The sequence below is a fragment of the Tamandua tetradactyla genome, chromosome 3, assembly GCF_023851605.1.
Source record: "Tamandua tetradactyla isolate mTamTet1 chromosome 3, mTamTet1.pri, whole genome shotgun sequence".
NCBI lineage: Eukaryota > Metazoa > Chordata > Mammalia > Pilosa > Myrmecophagidae > Tamandua > Tamandua tetradactyla.
Window position 1 is genome coordinate 175,104,976 of NC_135329.1, and position 12,599 is coordinate 175,117,574.

At 44.6% G+C, this 12,599-nt stretch overlaps 1 protein-coding gene and 1 long non-coding RNA gene across 3 annotated transcripts in view; one reads left to right on the forward strand and one right to left on the reverse strand.

The window, feature by feature from the left end:
* Window positions 1-12,599, reverse strand: part of LOC143677946 (uncharacterized) — a 57,074-nt gene extending 44,475 nt beyond the window's left edge. For both annotated transcript variants that reach the window (XR_013172987.1, XR_013172988.1), the window contains exon 1: window positions 12,470-12,599. This is a non-coding gene — a long non-coding RNA (uncharacterized LOC143677946). The remainder of the gene's footprint in view (window positions 1-12,469) is intronic.
* LOC143677945 (aldehyde oxidase 2) overlaps window positions 2,096-12,599 on the forward strand; it is a 91,721-nt gene continuing 81,217 nt past the window's right edge. The window contains exons 1-7 of the mRNA XM_077154628.1: window positions 2,096-2,269; window positions 4,274-4,331; window positions 5,873-5,969; window positions 6,921-7,029; window positions 8,728-8,854; window positions 9,195-9,256; window positions 11,698-11,787. Coding sequence (XP_077010743.1) covers window positions 2,216-2,269; window positions 4,274-4,331; window positions 5,873-5,969; window positions 6,921-7,029; window positions 8,728-8,854; window positions 9,195-9,256; window positions 11,698-11,787 — 597 coding nt within the window. The 5' untranslated portion in view covers window positions 2,096-2,215. The remainder of the gene's footprint in view (window positions 2,270-4,273; window positions 4,332-5,872; window positions 5,970-6,920; window positions 7,030-8,727; window positions 8,855-9,194; window positions 9,257-11,697; window positions 11,788-12,599) is intronic.

The window sequence follows — 12,599 nt, forward strand, 5'->3', positions numbered from 1 at the left end:
CTGGGACGGGAAAGAATTTAGCATATTAAAGAAGCAGGAAAAAAACCAATGTAGCAGAAATTATGATCAAAGGAGAGGGGGGATCAAGGTACACTCAGAGAGGTGGGCAGGGCCAATTCTCTGGGACTTCCACAGCTACGTGAGGTTCGCTAAGTGTGGTGGAAGACTACTGGAAGGCTTAAGTAGAGATATGCTAAGCTAAAGCAGAGAAATAACACTGAGAAGAGTATTTGGTTGGAGCAGATCATTTTTGAAGAGTAAGAGAGTCTAAGGCCAGAAAAAGTGACCCCTTGTAAAGGGCTTGGCACACTGGACTGAGGAGATTGGACCTTATGCTTCAGCAGGCCTCAGGGAGTTATTGAGGGGTTTGAGCAGGGGTGACATGATCAGAAAGACTGACCTGCAGGTGCTATCCAGTCACACCATGATGTCCAACTTTTTCTCCCGTTAACCTGTCATGGATTTATTCAGCAGCTTTTTAATACATGTGAAACACCCACACACACCCATCCCCATGGGGGTAGGAAGACTGGCACCTGAGGACCTGGGCATTAGAATTGAAAAGCAGTTGGAAGCCGGCAACTCCATTTGATTAGGAGTGTTCTCTGGAGTAGCTCCGTGGTGGAAAGAATCCTGAAATCTCATCCGGACCAAGGAGGAAGGAGACACTTGTTCAACTAGCAAAGTCAAGAGGGGGGCCAACTACTGGCCATTTCTGGCCTGATGTGCAGCTGCATAGTGGATGCTTACCTGAAGACAGAGGGTAGTTTCTAGCAATAGGCTCAATGTACCATGAAGGTAGCATTTGGGGAGCAGAGAGCTCCTGAAACCAAATTATTGTGAAGCCAAGTCCTGGATTCTAACTAGAGATTTTCAAAAGATCAAAAATAAGAAGATATTTTGCATTTGAGGAAAGATTTTATCTATACACTTACAGATGTTTCAATCCGGGAAACCTTGATTTTAGTTCTTGCTTCACCACTTACTTTCTGAGTGACCCTCAGCTACTGATTGTGGTGCCAGACTTTAAATGAAGGCTCAATATTATGCATCGCCTCGACATCTAGTAAAATTGGAAGGGCCTTGAATGGCCTAATCACAATCCCCTCCCCACTCTGCTCCTGTGGATAAGGTCCCCTAGCCAAACAACCCCACTCATTGCAGGGACCAGGCACAGTTCCTGCTTGTCCCTGAGTAGGGGACTTCAGTTCCCTGCCAATCTGTGGAATTATTCCTCACAGCAGCCAGGGGGCAGCTCACCCTCTTGATACTACAAAGCCTGTTCCCCCACAGTCCCTGGTTATTCACCCCGTCCCCAAGTGCAACCTCTTTTTGAGTGGCCTGTGTGGTGTGCTTTGTCCTCTTGCCCCTGGGCTGTATTTGGTTGGAGCATGCGTACTTAATAAACTGCTGTGGGTCTCACCTACCCACTCTCAGGTGCCCCGTGTTTAGCTCTCCCCATAACTCAAGGGTGGGACTCTACCCCTAGCCAAGTGGGTGAAATAGAGATGATCAAAACACTGACCTCACCTCTCTGGCTTTCAGTTTATTTGTCTGTAAAATGATGGCCTTGGCTAGATCACTATTTTCCAAGAGAATGATCCTGGGGTGGGAGTGGAGGGGTGGGGGACTGTGTAGTGAGGCTGGGCAGGTATGGTACTCTATACCTCCACTTTCAACTAGGGCACAGATGGGCACATACTTGCCTGTATGATTTCCTATGAGGAAACATTTCTGCAGCTAGAAAAAGGACAAAGTGGGATGTCCCAGAGAGTCCACTTCTAACTCTCCTTAAGAACAAAACCAGTGTTCTGCAGGAAATGGAGACATGAACAAGCAAAAAAAAAAGAACAAAACCAATCCAGGGTATGTTCCCGGGTCTGAGGGGATCTATGTTTGGATTGTGCATGGTGCTAACACTGAAGCCTTCAGACTTCAGAGAAAGCATGAAGAGGTGTGGGCTGTGTACAGACCCACCTTGGAAGCCAGGATTGGAGGGCAGCAGAATGAGATGTGAGCCAAGAGGCGAGGCCCACAGCGCCCTCCACTTAAAAGGCCACGAAGCAAGAAATTCTCCACCTCCGGTCCTCCCCTCTGCTCCTAGAAGGGCAGGGATTCCAGCCACTTGGACCTAAATCGCTTCCTCTCAATTCTGTGGCTGGTGCCAAAGAGCATTCCCGGCTAAGCTGCAAGGTGAAACGTACCGACAGGTGCAATGTCTTGCCCGTCCAGATCAGATGAGTTGGTTTTCTTTGTGAATGGCAGGAAGGTAAGTGTTGGGTGTTCCTACCGTGGCTTGTAGAGACTGCAGGAAACCACCAGCTCGAGGGGAGTTCTTGTCGCCCATTTGGGTTGAAGCTCCCTCCAGTTAGGGACAAGAAGCCAGGGACTAGGAACCCACCCTAATTTGGCCTGTGCCCATCAGCCAAGGCACAGCTGCTGGGAATGTGGGAGGCCAAAAGGCGTTGGGGTTAATCACACCTGCTTCTGTTCCTGCCTGGCTCTGCCTTTTATGGTGTGAGCCCATGCACATTACTTCACCCCTCGAAGCCTCAGTCCTCCTCTTTAGAATCCATTTCCTAGGGCTGCTTCTTTCCTTGATTAGGGACCCCCTAAGTGCCATATATGCTGGGCCTGGAACATGGGAAGCACTTTAGTTAGTAACATATCTCAATCCCGAAACTCAAGTAGACAAGAAATGGGGCTTTCTTTATTTTTCAATCACTCAACTTAGTTTTTCTGTTGAGTCCCCATTATACAGGATTAGTTGAAATGTAATTGCAGCCCATTTGGCATCCCTCTCTTTTCCTGGGTTACCACTAAGTTCAGGGGTAACCTACAGTTGCAAGAGGAGGGAGCTCTTCTACTGTCACTTTTTCAGGGCCTCATTTTTGAGCGCCACCCTCCTCCAGTCCTTGCCATCAATCCATCCAGGCCACCAGATCACCCTCAGTGGCCTCTGCTAAGTCCCTTCCTATCATGAGTCTCTGTCTCTCAAGGAAACCTTTCTGTGGCCTTGAGAATGGGGACTTCTCTCCTCTCATCCAAGGCCCCTCAGCCCTCCAATCCCACAAACCTTAATGCCCCAAGAACCACAAAGCCTCTAAGCTCTCATCTCTTCCCTTCTAACCCTCTGTCCTGTGTTGTCTCAACAGCCAGGAGCCACCATATATTCTTTTCAAACCATCATTTGTGAACTGAGTCCTTACTTGCTTGCCCCTCTGACCTAGGCTTTTGAAAATCAAAAGCCAGAGGAACCTCCTTTCTGAGTAAAGGTTTGGAATGCAGTAGCTGCAGCCAGCACAGAGAATAAGGCAAGCTATCAGAAGAAATGTGGGTGTGTCTGGTAGGGCTGAGAGTCGGTTCAAATTTCAAAAATATTATCCAACTACATTTTCAATAAACGTTTTTAAAAGAACCTGGCATGGGTGTAAGGGCAGGTACAGGAAGCCTTCCTTCATTGATTAGTAACTCTCTTGAGACCCAGAAAGCAGTTAAATTTTAATATCACAGAATGACTAGAGGGGGTTGCAAGACATTCCAAGACAAAAATCAAAGGAAGTATTCCAAAATATACAAATGGGGAAAGAGGAACCAAAGAGTGTCCTTCATGTGGCTTTTGAGTGTTATATCCCAAACTTCCTCCTAAGAAGAGGAAGAGGGGAATTCTAATGTCCTGACAGAGCCAGGCTGGGTCCTCAGCTGGGGAACATGGCTCACCATTGGGCCACTCCAGGGCTATAGCAACTCTCCCCTCCTTCCCTGTCTGCCAACAACTCTGAAGACCTCAGATATCATCAAATCTATTCCCCATTAGAAATGTTTCATGGATGCTAAAATTGAGACTCTCCTGGTACAAATGTCCTCCCACCAGGACCCTTCCCTGCACATACAGGCATGCACACACACAAGTACACAACATACACTTGGCATCCAAGACCCAATCAGATTTAAAATATTTCACAAGTCCAAGAGACTAGGTCAACCATTCCACAAAGATAAATAATAGAGTGACTACGGATACTATAACCCCAGGGGCATCTGTACACCAGAAGTGACTTCTAGCCCCAGCCATGCATGAGTGTGTTATGGCCACAATTGCTTCGTGAGTCCCCTGCTCTGTAAATGTGAGTGGAAGTTGTCGGCCCTCACAGCTCAACAGCACATGAGCAGGTGCAGTTGGACCTCATGTTACACCCAGTCCCTAAATCAAACATGCCACTGAATCACTGGTTAATCCCCCATGATAATCTCTTTTCTGTCTCCAACGCAGGTGATAGAGAAGAATGCAGATCCAGAGGTGACCCTGCTGCCCTTCCTACGAAAGAATCGGACCCTTTCTATCAAAGACTTGGCTGTGTCTATACTTGCGTAAAAACTTAGACTTCTGTGATCATGAGAACTAATCAAAACCCTCCTCTGCCAAAACAGTCAGCCCCCTTAGCCCTTGCTCCCTGTTGGCTCTGGGCAGCAGTCTTAAGGATATTAGGTTCATTGGGCTATTTTGGAGAAGATGAAGTTGCCCCAAAGTTTCTTATATTTTGATATAATTGCAGTGAAATATAAGCTAAGCTCTTTACTCAGCACAAATTATCCCCTTAAGGGTGTTCCAGCTGCCCTGCAGGGTGGTTATGTAATAGAGGGTTGAGTTGCACGCGCCCTGCCCTTGAGTGAAACTAAATTCTCCCGATTCAGTGAGAGCATTTTCTTCAGAAAAAACTTCCTTTCGCTGCATCTGTTTTCTTACAACAGATTTTCCCCACCTATTTATATTCTGAAATTTAGATCTTCATAATGGCAAACACATTTTAATTGGAAAATCCAATGGAACTGTCAGAGAAATCAAAAAAAATTTTTCTTAAAGAAAAGAATTTAAAATCAATGGAAATCAGTCCCTGGGCAAATTTTATTTAAAAGTCCACATGTTTTTTAATTAGTTGTCAATGCTGGATAATTTAGGAATTTCATATTTTAAAATCTAGATGTTCAATTTCTCATGAAAAAATGGGAAAATGTTCACTGTGGCATAGAAACAGTCTTGCATAGTACTGAGTGGAGGCTGTCCCTATTCACCTATCTTAAATGGGACTGGAGCCCTGAGTTACACCCAGCCCACTCGAGTCACTTACATCACCTTTCTGATAAGCATCTGAGGCTATGACTCTTAATTTAGATGAATATGCCATATGGTTTTTAAAAAAACAAATAGCAAGTAACAATAAAGAGTTGGTAATTATAAAGCCTTAGCCAGTCCAGTTAACTGCATCCAAGCCCACAAATTATGTGGAAATGCACCAAAAACAGAGAGGAGAGGATAAAGAGAAGGAGCTGGGATGAGCCTAGATTTAGAACTGTACCTGGGCCATTGCAGAGAGTTGCTCAAGATAGGGTCTGAAAATGAAGATAGGGGATTTCTCTCCAGGCTCACTAACTTACTTTTAAATGCAATGCAAATTACTGGACAAATTTAATTATACATTGAGCTGTTAAAAATAGAATTCTGCTCTTCCAATTACATGACTGGAATCCAAAAGAAGACACATAAGAATCCCTATAATGAAATAGGATTTTTCACATGCTTCTTGCATACATTATCATATAAGACTCTTATAATAAACCTGTGAGAGTAAGGGAGTTATTACTTTTCCCTTTATGAAAGTGAGAAAACAGGCCGGGAGTGGTTAGTCTGTCTAGCATCATGCAGCTAATAAAATGTGGTGTGGCCTTTACTAAGACCTGGAGGCAGGTGAATACCTTCCCAGACCTGCATCTGGCTCCCCAAAGGCCTTCCTCATTAGTGTCACCCTAGATAGACAATAATAAGGAAGACCAAATGTCTGCCCTGGAAGTTCTCCTTGACCACCCTTTCCAGTACGTCTTACAGGAACGAAGGATGCCTGCAGAAGAGGAGGCTGTGGGGCCTGCACAGTGATGGTGTCCAAGCATGATCCAGTTTCCAAAGAGATAAGGTATCCTTCCCACAAGTCCAGAAGCCAAGGAGGGCTTTGTTTCTTTGCCAGGCTTTTATTCCCATCTTAGTTCTATGATTCTTGCTGTCCCTGGATCTTAGACCCCTCCAAAAAATCTGATACTCAGCCATCTACTCAGAAAACTTACAGACTAATTATACTTTGCATATAGTTTCAAGGAGATGATGGATCTCCCAAGCCCATCTATGTACCCCAGATTAAGAAATCCCAATTTAGACTAACCATTCATTTCACAGATGAGCAAATTAAGGCTCAAAGAGATGCAGTGACTTATTCAAGGTCATGCAACTAGCAAGTAGTAGAACCAGGACTTGAACAATGCTTTTTGGCTCTGAAGCTCCTTGGGCTGAGCCAAAGGTCCTGCAGAGCAGACACCAAAGCATGATCCCACCCTCTAATTAAGGACCAGATTATAAAACCTGCGCTCCTCCCAAATCCATTGGCCTAAGAAATCAAGAAATGACTTCAGAACACAGGTCACCCAATCCTGGTGAGTGACTTTATCCAAAGAGTTTAAAATTAACAAGCAAAAAAAATTCCCCAAAATGTAATAATGAGAAAAAAAAAAAAGACAGCTGTGCCTTTTACGTGTTATGGGGTCAATGTCCCAATGAACACTAGTTGAAATCCACCCACACTCTTAAACACATGAGTCAATTCCCACTGGCCCCAGGAGGATCTGTTCTGGGCTTGGAGAGTTTATCTGAAGTTCACAATGCCCAGATTTACCCCTGAGGGTCTCCAATTCTTGCAGACATTGCAAATTTAGCAGAGGGCGCTAAACTCATCCTCGCTGTTAACTCTCCAGTTCCCCAGCCTCTAGACTGAATGATAAGCCACTGTGGGTTTTCTGCTGCTTTTCTTGGTTGCTGTTTCTCCCCAGGCAGAACAGCAGTTCTCCCCTTGATTTTCCTTGTTTCTCATACAAAGACACTTCTCCATCGCTGCGTGCCTGGTACCTATCTGCTCACTGTATGGTGTCGCAGTCACCACTGTGGAAGGTGTTGGAAGCATCAAAACCAGGCTGCATCCCGTGCAGGTAAGAGCACATCCTAATTTTCTCACATCTTCACTTTATATTTTTGACTAATGCTGTGTTTACTGTGCTGCCTGAGGTTGCTGGGTCGTGTCGCGGTCAGGTAAGTATAATCTTTGGGTGCATATTGATCAGAATAATAACATCTTTTAAGTAATTCAAAAGAAAGTTGGAAATTCATCCAAATTTTATTAGATGGTCATCTTTTTTTTCTTAATTTTTCTACTTGAATGAAAAGTAGGATTATCTAAATATTGATTAATGTCTACTGGACTAAAGTGTAGAATGATTATCATTCAAAGGATATTACACAGAAAATAAAATCTCCCAGGCTACCAGCATAAAATTCAGAGTTATTCCCTGTGACATGGAGGTCTTAAGAAGATCAGAATTGGAGCAAGTGGAGTCTAAAACTGACTTTACCAAAGCACTAGAAAAATCGTTTCTCCAAATCCTAACCTGATCAATTCCTCTGTCATTGTTACGGGGTCTTGGGGAGCCACAGTTATCAGATTAACCAGCACTAGGAGTCCTTCTAGGCGGGAGAGACATAGAAGGTCTCTGGGTTTAACACATGAGAAATCAATTCCAGGGAGGTCAGCAAAGGTAGAAGACCCAGATATTTGGATTGATGGAAATGTTTTGGTAATGGATAGTGGTGACGGTAGCACACAGCATTGTGAATGCAATTGCTGTCACTGAAATATATATATCTGAATGTGATTAAAAGGGGAAGTGTTAGGTTGCCTGTATGATAACAGTAAACTTTTTTTTTTAGTCCATGGGACTACACTCCCCAAACGGTGAACCCTGGGTTATAGTTTATAGTACAATTATTAAAATGTGCTGTCATCAATTGTAAAAAATGTTCCACACCAATGCAAAGTTGTGTGGTAGAGTGGTATATGGGAATCCTGTATTTTAAACATGACTGTTCTATAAATCTACCACTTTTCTAACAAAGAAAAAAGGTCAAGGACCCAGGGCTACCATCAAAGGTTAGAGAGGATGTTAATAAGCAAGTTTAATAACCTGAATCCTGGAATTACATTACTTTCTGAAATTTAGAACAGGGTTTCTCGAACTTTAACATGCCTAAGAATCTCCTTGGGAGCTTCTTTAAAACATAGATTCTGAGTCAGGACTTTGGGCCGGAGCTGGAAATTCTGTATTTCCTAAAACTCCCAGATGAAGCCAACACTGCTAATCCATGAAACATACTTCAAATAGCAAGGATCCAGGACAGAGACCAAAATCTTAGACCTTTGAAAGTAGCGTTCCCTTTTTCCCAACACAGAAGAATTAAAAGAATTAAGTAAAGTGAGATGAACAGTAGATATCTCCAAATTAATGAAAAAGAAACAGCCTCCTGGCCAGCACTAGCTGTGTAAGATGTGGAGGGATCCAAGAAAGCTGTTTTTGAAGCTTTCACACGCTCTTATTGTGTGTGATTAATTGTCAGAAATGATTGATTTCTGAAGAATTCTTCTTGCTCTGGGAATGCAGATGGCACACTGCTAATTCCCAGAGTTTCTTCAGAACCCAGCCTCCAGGAGCAGCCTGGAAAAAGGGATGCCTGCTGGCTCTGTTCAAGGGGAGGAGGGCATCTGCTCAGGGAGTCTGCTCCACGTGCCAAGGGAGATGCTGGACGTGGACCCAGGTAGGTACGCTAGGGCCTGTGACGTGCGTGTGCCCTTCCAGGAGAGGATCGCCAAGAGCCACGGCACCCAGTGTGGATTCTGCACCCCCGGGATGGTGATGTCCATGTACACGCTGCTGAGGAACCACCCGGAGCCCTCAGAGCAGCAGCTCATGGAAGCCCTGCAGGGTAGGTCTGACCTGGAGAAAACCCATCACCACCCCCCACCCCCACCAAGGCCAGACGGGAAGTTTGCTTCAGGCTGATCTGCTCACCCCAGCGTCCTTCCAGACCCCTTCGGTTGATATAAAGTAGCCATAGTTCACCCAGGAACAGAGGAGAATGTTGAGGTCTACTGTTTCAGAAAACAGTAAAAATAAAGCCTGCTGGGCTGCACGGGTGGTTCGGTGGTAGAATGCTCACCTGCCATGCAGGAGACCCAGGTTTAGTTCCTGACCCATGCACCAAAAACATAAATAATAAATAAATAAACAAAGCCTGCTGACGACCATTATTCTCCTGGGATTAGGTAACCTGTGCCGCTGCACTGGCTACCGGCCGATCCTCGCCAGTGGAAGGACCTTCTGTCGGGTAAGTGGTGCACAGACACCTGGCAGAGCACAAATGGCAAGTCACAGCAGGTCTGGGCTGGACACACAGGAACGGAAGGAATTAGACATTCTACCTGACCATGAGGGAAACCAACTAAGTCAAGAATGTTGTAGTTATTTGCTGAGGGTAGGGTAAAGATTACAGGTGACAACGGAGAGGTGGTGTCAAATCAAAACCACAAAGGAAAGTCAGGTGATCTGACCAGCCAGGCAGACATTTTCTAGACTCGCTAATCCAGGCATCAGGACAGATAGGAAGGTCCCAGCAAACCCGAGACAAACAAGGGAATGGGGTTTGTGTTGGTAGGGCAAGGGTAGCTCCAAGAATCCCAGAAAAAGAATCTGAATATGCAGGCTGGAATCCAAAATTCACCCCAAGTTCAAAAGCACAAAGAGTTTCCTCTATATAATGAGGATACCTCCACAGGCTGATGTGAAGATTAAAGGGGAAATCACAGGCAAAGCAGGTAGCAAAGTCTTGTTTCACACTTAGTAAGAGTTCAACGAATAGCTACTACTGTTATTGAGGATGCTGCTGATTAGCATTTGGCAGAGGGACCAGGAGCGATAGGCTCATCTGACTGCCCTCTGCGGGGACAGGGTGGGTGTGGAGAGTGTTGCCCTCAAGCCCAAGCAGGAGGAAGCCCACCCTTTAGAGGGCCCCCTCTGGTCCTCCTCCAGCCATTTCCAGGAATCTATGGGGCCAAGGTAACTAGCTATCTGGAGTCTTCATCCCTTTTCTGGACCATGCTCCAGAGGTCTAAAGCCACTTCCAGGACCTACACAAGCTCTTCCCTAAGCCCATCTTCCTGGGTCTAGACCAAGGGGTAGCCAACAAGCAGCTACATGGAGGAGGGGGTGGATAAATGCACTAGAGCTTGAACATTCAGGCTGGGAAGCCCACACAGGTATTTCAGGCCCCTCACCGTACAGGAGAGCCCTGGGGTGGGGAGCGAAGGGGAGCAGGTTGCAGGCTGGGCCCTCCATGTGTACCCTTGCCTCAGCTGCACGAGTATCAGAGGAGGGACCAGAAGTGGACTTGCAAGTGCGTCCCTCTCCCCTATGCCAGGCAGTTCCCCCTGTGCATTTCCCAGACTGCAGTTGCCACCAGAAGGGCCAAGGCTGACAAGATGAGAAATGAAATGAACAGCAAATTGCTGGCATAAATGGAAAAGCACATGCAAAGTAGAAATGAAATTTCTCTCTGTCTGGAGGGAAGCCCTATTTGTAGATATTATCTGCCTCTGAAGGCACAGACTCTGGGAATAGAGGCAAAAATGAGGTCACAGATCCCATCCTGCAAACCACAGACCCCATGGGACTTTAATTGGTGAGAGCTGTCCAACCCCAGAGGGAATACTCCGTGCTTATATCTACTCTGGTCAAGATAAGCCTAGCTTCCTTCCATTTTCATCCGCTCATGGTTAATCATGGAAACTCTCAAAGCTTTGAGTAGGAGAAGTGCTGCCAGTGGGGCCCAGCTGTTTTTATTGCTTGGATGAGATTAGGAAATTGACAACCTGCGAGCCACTTGGCCAGTGGCAGAGAACTGAAGTTTTTGAAAGTAATTTGATGGATACCTAAGAGAAAAGTATTTGAAGAAGATATGCAAGAGGCAAATTTCAGGAAAACAGGAAGTGAAAGAGCAGGCAAATGGAACCTGCTTTAAAATTCCAACTCATTCCCTACAGCTTCTTGCTGATCCCAAATATCTGAGAGATCTGGTCACCAAAATGTTTTCTTTTTTTTAAGGACATTATACAAGTAATAATATTCAATGTTGCTGAATCTTATATATGCTAGCGAGAGGATAAATTGTTACCTCCCTGAAAAGCATTTTATCAATGAATTCTATCACTAGAATTAAAGTAGGAAAAGTTCAGGGATTTACACAAAAGTCATATACACAAAAATGTTTAGTACAGTGTTCTTTATAAATATAAAATATAAGAAAATACCTAAGTATACATCAATAGCAAATTTTATAAGTGTATCATGGAATAGTCAGAAGATGGGATATTATGTAATCATTAAAATTTTATTTTAAAATATTTTAATGACATGGAGAAATATTATATAAATTAACAAACAGGCAAACAAATGGACAGACAGTCAAAATAAAAAGCCTATATATAGTAGTATCCCAAATATATAGTATGTAAAATATTATCAGAGGAATAAGGCAATGATAGTTTATTTATTTTGTACTTCGTTATATTATAAATGTATTACTTTTCTAAGGAAAATAAAGAAAAAGAAGAAAGGCCTTGTGATTATCTCTGTGCCAAGGTCCTGTTTCAGCATAAACCACCAAAAGTGGTTAAGAAAGTTTAAAGCCTCATTTAAATTGCCAAACCTATCAAGGGCACATCTATTTGCCTATTAAAAAGTTTTTAATTCCCAGGTATTTCACTTTCTTAGGAGTCAGATGGCTGTCAACAGAAAGGAACCGAAAAATGCTGCTTGGATCAGGGAGAAAATGATTTTTCCTCACTTAACAGGAAAAGTGATGTGAGTTCCTTTATTCATGTGTTATATCTTCTCACTGAGAGTATTGCTTAATGGTGAAACAGTGGTCGAGGTTGGCCCAAGCTGACACCGTGCTTGTTAGTTTTTGTGCTCATCCTTTTCTTTACTTCCAGTTGCCCAAAATGCATGCATGCATAAAGCACTTCTCATTTGGGAGCAGGGGTAAAGGGGCGATTAAAAGCCCATCTCCTGGTTGCCCTCTTCACAGTCTAGAAGGCTGACCAACAGGAACACAAAAACCCACTGAGACAAGAGAAAAATGAGCTACTCCAACCATGGGTGAGTGGTTTCATGTCAGGTGGAAATGGGTTTCTATGCCTCCCCTCCCCTCACTCAGAGTCATTCTCCGTCACTGGGTCTTCTCCTTTTTTAGAGAGGACATTGCCACCTCAGGAAGGCTGAAGAATCCATCCAAAGGCATATGGCAATTTAATCGTCCCCTATCCTAAAACATTCAAGTTCTGGCTTTGAAACGAGACACTCGTTTCCAAAAGAAAAGACTCACTGCCTAGTGCTTTAAGGAGTTACTTGGAGAAGCTGAAATACAGGATGGAAATGAGAGTCTGCTCCCCGTAGACAAGGAAATCTGAGAAAATAGAACTGGCCTGAGGCACAAAAGTGCCCATCACCTCTTCCTGTGTCTCCTTCCATCTCTCAGACCTACCTCGTTCCCGTTCTTGTCCTCTCACTATCACTCTTGGTCTGAAGGTGTGCAGTGGAGAGACGGATGTTGCCCGCGGAAGGTGGGCTGTGCCCCCCACCATCACCTCACAGAGGACCAGGGCCTTGGTGGG